The sequence below is a fragment of the Panthera onca genome, chromosome A3 (assembly GCF_046562875.1).
Source record: "Panthera onca isolate mPanOnc1 chromosome A3, mPanOnc1 haplotype 2, whole genome shotgun sequence".
Taxonomy (NCBI): domain Eukaryota; kingdom Metazoa; phylum Chordata; class Mammalia; order Carnivora; family Felidae; genus Panthera; species Panthera onca.
This window is the reverse complement of record NC_138341.1, coordinates 15,425,517-15,437,824: the sequence shown is the minus strand read 5'-3', so window position 1 is coordinate 15,437,824 and position 12,308 is coordinate 15,425,517. Positions and strand designations below refer to the sequence as shown.

General features: G+C 36.9%; 1 protein-coding gene across 3 annotated transcripts in view; it reads left to right on the top strand.

Moving 5' to 3' along the window:
* Positions 1-12,308, top strand: part of WDR35 (WD repeat domain 35) — a 59,311-nt gene that overhangs the window by 26,892 nt on the left and 20,111 nt on the right. For all 3 annotated transcript variants that reach the window (XM_081795160.1, XM_081795161.1, XM_060649235.3), the window contains 4 exons: positions 2,410-2,554; positions 6,395-6,464; positions 7,722-7,775; positions 11,692-11,801. In XM_081795160.1, coding sequence (XP_081651286.1) covers positions 2,410-2,554; positions 6,395-6,464; positions 7,722-7,775; positions 11,692-11,801 — 379 coding nt within the window. The remainder of the gene's footprint in view (positions 1-2,409; positions 2,555-6,394; positions 6,465-7,721; positions 7,776-11,691; positions 11,802-12,308) is intronic.

Genomic DNA, 12,308 nt, shown 5'->3' with positions numbered 1-12,308 from the left:
AGAACTCCATAAATGGTAGCTGCTGTTAACACCATTCCTTTATTCTGGCCATATGAATAATTAGCTTAATATTTAATAAAACACAAGTTTTATACTATTCTAATTATTCATGAGTTTAGAAAATAGGTACTAAAATGATCTTTTATGATGGAGTTTTGTTTTGTTTTTACATAGTTCATGTGAATGTGTTTGCTTAGTTTTATGGTATTTAGTTTGTGTTTTGTGACCATGGACAAGTTATTTTACTTCTTCCTCTATTTTTTAATCTTTAAGCTAGATTTTATAAGGCTATGTCATCAAAGGGTACACAGGTCCTACAAAGGGTAGGAGCTTAAATGTTCTCTAAGAAAAGGAATAGATGAACAAAGTTATATGGTTAGGAGAATATTTTCCTAAATTAGGAAGGAACTTTGGAGAATTTTCTTTTCTTTTTTTTAAACAGACAAAAATTAATTTTAATGATACAGCTGACTCTTGAACAACACAGGTTTGAACTGCGTGGGTCCACTTGTACACAGATTTTACCATACAGTACTCTAAATCTAGCTTCTCTTCCTCATGATTTTATTTTTTTTAATCTCTAATAGTTCTTTTTTTTAATCAAATTTATTTATTTAAATTCAAGTTAGTTAACATACAGGGTAGTATTGGTTTCAGGCGTAGAACCCAGTGATTCGTACTTACATGTAACGCTCCATACGCATCCCAACAAGTGCCCTCCTTAATGCCCATCACCCATTTAGCCCATCCCTCCACCCACCTCCCCTCCAGCAACCCTCAGTTTGATCTCTGTATTTAAGAGTCTCTTATGGTTTGCCTCCCTCTCTGTTTTTAATCTTATTTTTCCTTCCCTTCCTCTATGTTCATCTGTTTTGTTTCTTAAATTCTATATATGAGTAAAATCATAGGATATTTGCCTTTTTCTGACTAACGTATTTCACGTAGCATAATACACTCCAGTTCCATTCATTTTGTTGCAAATGGCAAGATTTCATTCTTTTTGATCGCTGGGTAGTGTTCCATTGTGTATATAATTTGGCTATTGTGATAGTGTTGCTATAAACACTGGGGTGCGTGTACCCCTTCAAATCAGCCTTTTTGTATACTTTGGATAAATACCTAGTAGTGTAATTCTATTTTTAATTTTTTAAGGAGCCTCCACATTGTTTTCCAGAGTGGCTGAACCAGTTTGCATTCCCACCAGCAGTGTATCTGTTGTCTCCTGAGTTGTTAATTTTAGCCATTCTGACAGGTGTGAGGTGGTATCTCACTGTGGTTTTGATTTGTATTTTCCTGATGATGAGTGATGTTGAGCGTTTTTTCCTGTGTTTGTTAGCCATCTAGAATTTTCTTTTATAACTTAATGAGGAATTATAAGATGTGAGGTCAGAGGGAAGGATAAAGGCCCAAACCAAGCAGTAATAATAATGGGGATGGGAGGAGGTAGTGGGATTTGATTTATCTCTTCATCAGTTAATTGGACATTTGGGCTATTTCAACTTTTTGGCTATTATGAACAATGCTGTTCTGAACATTTGTGTGTGAGCTTCTGTGTGGACATTTGTTTTCATTTCTCTTGGGTATATGCCTAGGAGTGGAGTTGGTGGGGCCTGTGGTAACTCTATATTTAGCAAATGGAGAAACTGCCAAACTATTTTTCAAAGTGGATGCACCACTATTTCCCTACCATTTCTTTACATCCTTGGCAATACTTGTTATTGGCTGACTTTTTGATTGTAGCCATTATAGTGGGTTTGAAGTGGTATGTCACTGTGGTTTTGATTTGCATTTGCTTGATGGCTAATGATATTGGACATCTTTTTCCTTTGCTTAGTGACTGTATATCTTCATTGGAAAAATGTCTATTCAGATCCTTTGACCATTTTTTAATTGGGTTTTTTGTCTTTTTATTATTGAGTTGTAAGAGATCTTTATATATTCTAGAAATAATTCCTTATCACATATACGATTTACAAACATTTTCTTCCATTCTGTGGGTTGTCTTTTCACTTTTTTGATGGTGTCCTTTGAAGCACAAATGTTTTAAATTTGATGAAGTCCAGTTTATCTACTTTTTCTTTTGTTGCTTGTGCTTTTGGTGTCATATCTAAGAAACTCTTGCCTAATCCAAGGTCACAAAGATTTATTTCTAAGGTTCCCCCCACCGCCCCCCTAAGATTTCTACAGTAATTTTAGTTCTTACATTTAGGTCTTTGATCCATTTTCATGTAATATTTTTGTATGGTCCTACAAGCTTTTGATTATGTTTTTTGATTTTAGAGACTGCATGTTGGGTATATTGTCTGAAATGAGGAGTTGAATACAGTGGTCACTGAATTCCTTTGCAGCACAAACATTCTGTGATTTTGTGTAACTGTAACCTAATTGTTTTAATGCTCTTTTAAATAGTACCATTATTTGTTGCAATGACCAAAACCCATGTGATAGCAGCTTCAAAAGAAGCATTTTATACCTGGCAATATCGTGTGGCAAAGAAGCTCACAGCATTGGAAATTAATCAGATCACGCGGTCTCGGAAAGAAGGGAGAGAAAGGTATATCTTTTGATACATGGTTTTTAGTAGCTCAGCCGTATCACATTTAAACCAGACATAGTTAATTCTAAATTGTCATGCTTGAGAACTGTAAATTGTTTTGATTACTAGAAATAATACTTTCCCATTCAAAATCTTTCAAAATCTTTCAAATTATTTGTTTAAATTGATCAAAATAAATAAGAAGGGGTGTGGTATAATAAAAGAAAGCCCTTAGAGATTAAAACTGGACGTCTGTGGGTTTTTTTGGGTTTTTTTTATGATTTTTTTTTAATGTTTTATTTATTTTTGAGACAGAGAGAGACAGAGTATGAATGGGGAAGAGTCAGAGAGAGAGGGAGACACAGAATCTGAAACAGGCTCCAGGCTCTGAGCTGTCAGCACAGAGCCCGACGCGGGGCTCGAACTCACAGACTGCGAGATCATGACCTGAGCCGAAGTCGGCCACCCAACTGACTGAGCCACCCAGCCGCCCCAGAAGTCTGTGTTTTTATAAGGAAATAGCTAGTCTCCCGAACCTACTCTCACCATGTTAGGGTTATTATGCTATACTTGAAATATGATTATTCAACTGAATGTCTGACCAAAGCTTCATTCTTATGGGTTAGTGGCACAGGTTGTTCTGGGAGAGTGGGGGTGATCCTAGTATCAGCCACCATAGGATAGGCAGGTTCTTAGACACAGATAAGGAGGAGGTCTTCAGGTAGGGTGAACTGGTTACTTGGGCTTCTTTTTCTTGCCCTGGATTCCAGGGAGTTGGGTTAAGTGATAGAGAGGGCTCTACTACATAGAGAAGTTAGGACTAGGATGGGGGGATTCCTGTGATAAGTTTCAAGGTGTAGATGTGTTTACTGAGTTTTTGTAAGTTATATTATCTCTGTTGGTGATATTCTGTATTTTACCCACTTGTTGTTACCCTAAGCCTGCCTTTATGTATGTATGTATGTATGTATGTATTTTAACGTTTATTTATTTTGAGAGAGAGAGTGCGAGCAGGGGAGAGGCAGAGAGGGAGAGGGAGAGAAAGAGAATCCCAAGCAGGCTATGCACTGCCAACACAGAGCCCTACACAAGCTGGAACCATGACCCTTGAGATCACAACCTGAGCCAAAGTCAGAGGCTTAACTGACTGAGCCACCCAGATGCCCCACCCTAAACCTTTAAATAAAGCATTTTGTTGAGTGCTTTACTCTAATAATTCTTAATCAGGGCTTAGACCTCTGTTGGGAGTGGGCACTGGGGGTTATGTCAGAAACCCTGGGTTGCTTTTTCAGATCATCTTCCCTCACACATGCTTGTTGTCTTAATGCAATCTTCCCTTTCCTTTAAGATTCACTCAGGTACTAAGATAGGAGAAATGTCCCTAGTAAAAATATTCTGGATGCATGAATTCATGTGGAAGCAAAACAAATAAAAAAAAATTGAAAAATACTATATCTTCTCAGTAGTTCTGAAAGTCTAGATAGGAAGAATCTTTGGTCTTTTTCAGGACAGCATGTGGCAGTGGTAGCAATAATAAGAGAACTGCCATCTGCAGGGAGAAGGTAGATCTAAGGACAAAGTTGGGACAGAAAAATCTAGCCTCTCCATAGAGTGAGTGTCCTGGGAGACAGCTGAAGATATTCTGGCTTTAAGATGGCAGCATTTCCTTGTATTTCTATGTAGGATATGACTGGGCAGGTTCTCTCTGGACCTCACTTTCCTCATCTGTAAAATATCTTTGATGATAGTGATAACAGCCAACACTGAATACTTCTTACCTGCCAGATACTCCAGTAAGCCTAGTGAGTACTCTCATTAATCCTGTTTCACAGAGAAGAGACTAAGACACGTGAGCTTAAATTATTTGCCAAAGGTCACTAGCTGATAAGTAGAGATGGGACATAAAGCCAGGTTGATCTGGCTCTGAAGCACTTCACTCAGATTGGCCTTTCTTGTAGTACCCTACTTGTTTTAAGAGGGGGAAGGGGGTCACGTGATCTCTTGAGAGCCCTCCTATTCTAACCGTTCACTTTTATTTTGTGATAACTAGTAGAAATAGTGGCTGGATATACTTAATAGAAATGTAGTAAAATACAGAAGCACAGCACCTCTAAATTATTTCTTTTTAAAATATATTTTCTTTCTGTCTTTAATACATTTCTGTTAAATTTAACATTTAATCTCCTTATTGATCAAAGTACAATTATGATTTCAGTTTAACAATGATAAAATCTCATGATATTTTCGAGATAGAAAATGGCTTGATTTTCTTATGATTATATTACATTTATGATTTCTTGATGATCAGGCTTTGCATATGTACTTTACAAACATCATTTTATTTATGCCTCTTAAAAAAACCCTGCAAAAGGTTGCCCTTATTTCCACTTGGAGAAATTGAGGATCAGAGAAGTTAAGTGACTTGCCCAGGGCCTCATAGCTACTCTATGTTGTATCTTCCCTATTCACCTCCACTAGTTTTAATATTTTTCCAGCAGACATAGAGCACCTGGCAGTATATGGCACTGTGCTAGGCACTAGAGATACAGCCTTTGGTTCTGGGAAACCCACCAACTGGAGAGAGAGGTAAACTAGTGGAGATACTATGGTGTGAATAGTATTATAATGACGGTATCAGAGAGATGGGCAGAGTCTAAAAGTAGTCATCATCATCACACAGGGAACATAGGGAACAATTCTTTAGTTCAGAACAAAAATTCCATTAATTAGAGCTTCCCAAATACATTTAGGCTTTACCTTTATGTATTTTTAAAAAATTTTATTAATTTTTTTAATGTTTTATTTTATTTTTTGAGAGATGGAGAGAGAGAGCACGAGCAGGGGAGGGGCAGACAGAGAGGGGACCTATAATCCGAAGCAGACTCCAAGCTCTGAGCTGTTAGCACAGAGCCCGATGGGGACTTGAACCCACGAATGCGAGATCATGACCTGAGCCTAAGTTGGACACTCAGCCAGCTAAGCCACCCAGGCAGCCCTAATTTTTTTTTAACATTTATTTATTTTTGAGAGACAGAGACAGAGACAGAGCAAGCAGGGGAAGGGCAGAGAGACAGAGACAGAATCCGAAGCAGGCTCCAGGCTCTGTGCTGATAGCTCAGAGCCTGATGCGGAGCTTGAACCCACGGCATTGTGAGGTCATGACCTGAGCCGAAGTCAGACACTTAACTGACTGAACCACCCAGACGCCCCTAGGCTTCACCTTTATTGAGCACATTATTAGACAGGAAATTACGGAGAAACAACAGAGAAACTTACTTAGTGTATCAGAAGTTATTCCTGACATTCATTTGGAGAATAAGGTAAAATAGCTGTTGGGTCTTAATGAAATTCATTGAAAATATGTGATTCAATGTTCAAAGATATTTTCGACCTAGCTTTCAGGAACATATTACTTGCATAACTAGGAAACACCTGGTAGGTAGTTTCTACCTTTATATGATTGAGTTGTGTCAAGAACTCTTTTTTTAAAAAAAATTTTTTTTAATGTTTTTATTTATTTTTGAAGGAGAGAGAGACAGGATGAGACAGGGAGGAGCAGAGAGAGAGGGAGACATAGAATTTGAAGACTGGAGCAGGCTCTAAGCTGTCAGCACAGAGCCCTATGCGGGGCTCGAACTCACGAACTGTGAGATCATGACCTGAGCCGAAGTCAGACGCTTAACTGACTGAGTCACCCAGGCGCCCCAAGTTGTGTCAAGAACTCTTTAAAATAATCAGAACATTTATGTTACATAACAGTATTCATTGGTGACATTCAACCTAATTATTCTAGAGGTTATGAAATGGTATAACCTGTACTTAGGCTATCTTTGAAATTCTGACTTTTTTTTTTTCCAGAATTTATCATGTGGATGATACTCCTTCTGGATCAGTGGATGGGGTGCTTGACTATAGTAAAGCCATTCAAGTAAGTGATCTTATTGCCAGCAAATGTTAATATCTGTAGATTTGGAAGTACTGTAATTTTAGTTTAAGATCTGAAAAAGAATTTGTTTTTAGTGAATAGCATCATATTCTGGTAATTCTTAAAAAAAATTTCTGTTCTGAAAACCTTTTTCTAGGTGTGCTGTGATTTTTCCTTCTTTTGATTTTTAAAAACATTTTTGTTTTTTTTCTTACTCTTTTTTAAAATTTTAGAGAGAGAGAGCATGAGAGGGGGAGAGGGGCAGAGGGAGAGAGACAGAGAATCTTAAGCAGGCTCCACGCTGAGTGTGGAGCTCCAATCCATGATGCTGGGCTCAATCCCATAACCATGAGATCATGACCTGAGCTAAAATCAAGAGTCGGACACTCAACTGACTTGAGCCACCAGAGGCCCCTAAAAACATTTTTGAAATAATTATAGGCTCATGGGAGGTTGTACAGATAGCTTAGAACATTTTTACCCCACTTCCCAATGGTGACATCTTCTATAACTGTAGTATAATATCAAAAACAGGAAATTGACATTGATAATGACACCATTAACTGGACTCCCACTGGATTCCTTACTCAGTTTTCACTAGTTTATACATGTACATGTGTGCGTGTGGTTTTATGGAATCTTACCATCATGAAAGAACTTGCCTCATGCTATTTCTTCATTTTCACACTTGTTCTCCACCCATCCCTGCTCCACTGGCAACCACTCATCTGTTTCCATTTCTGGTTTTGTCACTCTGAGAATTCTTTAAATGAATGGAATCATGTGGCATGTAACCTTTTGAGATTGGCTTTTTCTCACTAAGCATAAGCTCTTGAGACTCGTCCAGCTTGTTGCTGTGCCATGCTGTTTCCTCTTCCTCATTCTGGCACGGTCTGGCCCTTCTGTCATCTGTTCATCTTTTATGACTGAGCTCAGGTTTCCATCTCCCTGCGTACTTCTGTGTAAATGAGATGTTCCTTCCTCTGTTGCTCTCCTAGATCCTGAGCGCTACTTTTATTAATTAGGTGTTCAGCTCGCTTTCTTCCCCAGTAGGCTTTTGAGTAATCCCTGAGGGGAAAGATTTTATTCGAGTGTCTTCGGTGCTTAGTTCAGCATCTTGCACATAGTAGGTGCTCAGTAAGTGAATGTTTAAGTTAATAAATATATTGAAGTATTCTTCTTAGTGAATTGCATACTACCTTATACCAGGTTAGTCACTCAATAAATATTTGTTAAAGAATAATAATTGATTTATTTTAGGGCACCCGGGATCCAATTTGTGCCATAACTGCATCTGATAAGACACTGATCGTGGTAAGTTCTTAAAAAACTGATTTTATTAATAATAATTGTTTAAATTATAAAAATAGAGTAAAGTAATATGTTTTGGATTTGAATATCATCTTGTGGGCATCAAGTTTTCTAAGCCAAAGTAGTAAATAAATTTTTGAAGACTGCCTCACAAATTTTTAATTATTTGCAAAAATAACTATTAATAAATGCAGTAGAATAGTGGCCAACTGGGGAGAGTTTGACACCGGCTTGCATGAGCCACACAAGGGTTGGCAGGTGTCGAGTGGATTGGATAGCAATAGTAGGTCTTAGAAAGCTTCCTTCTGTATGTGGCCCACTATTTGGTGTTGGAGAAAGTGCTTTGGCTCAGCTATTTTCATAAGACTTAAAATGAAGAGGTGGTGTGTTTGCTAACCAGTAAAAAAAAAAAAAAAAAAAAAAAAAAAAGTCTAGGGCAAATTTTTGCTGAATTTTTCAAATAAAATGAATGTAATGTGGCTTTTCTTGAGCTCTGGCATTTGAAAATACTAATTTTAGAACTAAATGTTTACTTTAATATAATGGTGGTGGAATCATTGAATTTCAGTTGTGTAAACATAGCCTTAGTGGTGTATATTTACAGTTCTAGTTATGTTCTTTAGCCATTAGATAATTTTTGGGGGGACAAAATCTTAAGAATGTATTATTGTTTTTCCTCATCAAGTGAATTTGGTGTATTTTTGAAGCAGTTTGTCTTATGGAGCCTCTTTTTTCTTTTTAGAGTCTTTGCTCAATGGCAGGGGTTTTTGGTTATGCTAGTGGTGTTTCTGACATTAGCAAAAATAAAATAACATGTAACTCATATCAATCACGAAAATTGACATAATTCCCAAATGACAGTCTACCTATAACATACACACTTGAATGGTTTTAATACCAGTCAGAAAGTTTAATGGAGAAAATATCTTCTGCATTTAAAATTTCACTGTTGAAATGTAAAAGGTTTTAGAATCATTACTTTTTCAAACCTTTAAAGCCAAAGGGCCCCTTTTTCAAAAACAAAATCTTATTTCTTACCCCAATATGGTAAATCTTCCAAAACCCATACCTCCCTTTTATACACTAAACAATATTCTCCCCCTCCTCCTTCCACCCTTTCTGATAGGCCCCTCTTGAGAATCCACTAAGTGGTGGTGCTCCACTGATTAAAAAGGGGAGAGGGAAAGATGGCCTGAGCCGAGCCTTCCGCTTTGTCCCATTGCCATGGCCAGAGGAACAGAAGGGTTTGGAAACCAGAGTTCACTCTTGTCTGTTGTACCAACTATTGATCTGTCAGCATTAAGGTTTGCACAGAGTTACACTGAAACTTCTATTCTTTTATTTTTTATTTTTGTTTTTGAGTATTTTTTTTTTAATTTTATTTTTTATTTTTTAAAAATTTACATCTAAATTAGTTAGCATATAGTGCAACAATGATTTCAGGAGTAGATTCTTTAGTGCCCCTTACCCATTTAGCCCATATCCCCTCCCCCAACCCCTCCAGTGACCCTTAGTTTGTTCTCCATATTTATGAGTCTCTTCTGTTTTGTCCCCCTCCCTGTTTTTATATTATTTTTGTTTCCCTTCCCTTAGGTTCATCTGTTTTGTCTCTTAAAGTCCTCATATGAGTGAAGTCATATGATTTTTGTCTTTCTCTGACTAATTTCACTTAGCATAATACCCTCCAGTTCCATCCACATAGTTGCAAATGGCAAGATTTCATTCTTTTTGATTGCCAAGTAATACTCCATTGTATATATATACCACATCTTCTTTATCCATTCATCCATCGATGGACATTTGGGCTCTTTCCATAATTTGGCTATTGTTGATAGTACTGCTATAAACATGGGGGTGCATGTGTCCCTTTGAAACAGCACACCTGTATCCCGTGGATAAATGGCTAGTAGTGCAATTGCTGGGTCATAGGGTAGTTCTATTTTTAGTTTTTTTGAGGAACCTCCATACTGTTTTCCAGAGTGGCTGCACCAGCTTGCATTCCCGACTGTTTTATTTTTAAACATATTTTTTTGGAATCTTTAATCAGCTTTTAATGTAATATTTTATGTCTTGAGACTTCCTTACATATTCTAGAGAGATGCCCACTTTGTTAGGTACATGATTTGCAAATATTCTTCCAATTTGTACTTTGTCTTTTTTCTTCTCCTAACAAGGTCATTCACAGAGAAAAAATTTTGATTTTTGTGAATTCCGGTGTATCAGTTTTCTCTTTTAAGGAATATGCTTTTGGTGTGTCAGTTCTAATCTTCTGCCTAGCCTCATTTATATTCTTTTTTAAAAAAATTTTATTTAGGGGAACCTGGGTGGCTTAGTCTGTTGAGTGTCTGACTTCGGCTCAGGTCATGATCTCACTGTTCATGGGTTCGAGCTTCGCATTGGGCTCTGTGCGGACAGCTCGGAACCTGGAGCCTGCTTCAGATTCTGTGTCTCCTTGTCCCTCTGCCCTCCCCCACTCATACTCTGTCTCTCTTTCTCTCTTTCAAAAATAAATATCAAAAAAAATTTTAAAAAATTTATTTAAATCCAGGTCAGTTAACATAATTGTAATAGTGGTTTTGGGAGTAGAACCCAGTGATTCATCACTTACATATAACACCCAGTGCTCATTCCAACAAGTGTCCTCTTTAATGGCCATCACCTACTTAGCCTACCTCCCACCAACCTCCTCCATCAACCCTGTTTGTTCTTTGTATTTAAGAGTCTCTTATGGTTTTTCTCCCTCTCTGTTTTTATCTTATTTTCCTTCCCTACCCTTATGTATATCTGTTGTGTTTCTTGAATTCCACATATGAATCAAATCATGCAATGTCTTTCTCTCACTGACTTATTTCGCTTAGCTTTATACATTCTAGTTACCTCCACATTGTTGCAAATGGCAAGATTTTAGTCTTTCTGATCACCAGGTAATATTCCATTGTATATATATACACCACATCTTTTTTCTTTTTTTTTTTCTCCACTATTCATAGAACAGTTTATTGACCTACCTCATCTGGCAGGCCGTGGGCCCCTTCTGACCAGAAGTGTCAGTCTTATAACACATCTACTTTATCCATTCATCAGTAGATGAACATTTGGGCTCTTTCCATAATTGGCTATTGTTGATAGCGCTGCTATAAACATTGGGGTGCATGTGCCCCTTAAAATCAGTCTTTTTGTATCCTTTGGATAAATACCTAGTAGTGCAATTGGTGGGTTGTAGGGTAGCTCTATTTTTAATCTTTAAAAAATTTTTGAGGAAGCTCCATACTGTTTTCCAGAGTGGCTGCACCAGTTTGCATTCCCCCCAGCAGCACAAAAGAGTTCCCCTTTCTCTGCAGCCTCACCACATCTGTTTTCTCCTGAGTTAATTTTAGCCATTCTAACACATTTAAACTAATACTCATTGTATCACTGCTTCTGATCATTTCCATTTGCCACTAACTAGTATCAGGTAGATGGCTATAGGATAAAAACGTGGACTTTCAGAAACCACTGTTTCATATGGTGATCTTATATTGATTTTTCATTCATGGTGAAATTTAATGCAGTAAGTGCTTTATATTTTAGCTTTTAATGTACCTTAAATATTAACCTAGACAACAACTGTAAGTCACCCTTGTTATTTCTTCCTTGGGATATAAGGAGTTATGTATTACTGAACAGCTCAGTTTCTGACTTCTTTCTTGAATGCTGCATGAAAAAAAATTACGTCACCTTCAACCACTTTTAAAGGGGTTTAATTAAATTAGGAGATAAATATGTACTCGGTAACGTGATTTAGTATCAGAATTGGGAATTAGTTATGACACATTCACTTTGGTTTGGAAACAAATGTATGAACATATAGAGAGACCTGTAGTTGTAATTTAATGTTATTTTGTAAATATGCTTTAGTAATCAAAAGTAATTTCCACAGGGTCGTGAATCTGGCACCATTCAGAGATACAGTCTTCCTAATGTTGGTTTGATTCAAAAGTATTCCCTTAACTGTCGATCCTACCAGTTATCCTTGAATTGCAATTCTAGGTAAGTCTGAAAATTCTCTTCATATAGATGCTGGGCTTAGAAGTTATCAATTCGGATTGTTGGATTTATGTAATAAATACAAAGATGTGTATTTGTTTTAAACTTGTCTTATGGTTCAGTGTGGTTTTACTGTACTATATTTATATTTAAATGTTTATTTATTATACGGTATTTAGATGTTTTTCTCTAATTGGCAAAATATAGAAATTCAAATGTAATACTTTAAATTGTTTGCGTGCCAGTTGCTTTAATTCCTTTGGATACTTTTTCCTCACAAGGAAGCAAAATGGAGAGTAGTCTATGTCTTCTATCAAATTTAAGAAATTTTTAAAACCAGTTATTTTTTTAAAGCCATTTCTTTTTTCTTTTTCTTTTTTTATTAATTTTTAAAAAATGTTTACTTATTTTTGAGAGAGAGAGACAGACAGACAGAGAATGAGCAGGGGAGGGTCAGAGAGAGAGGGAGACACAGAATTTGAAGCAGGCTCCAGGCTCTGAGCTGTCAGC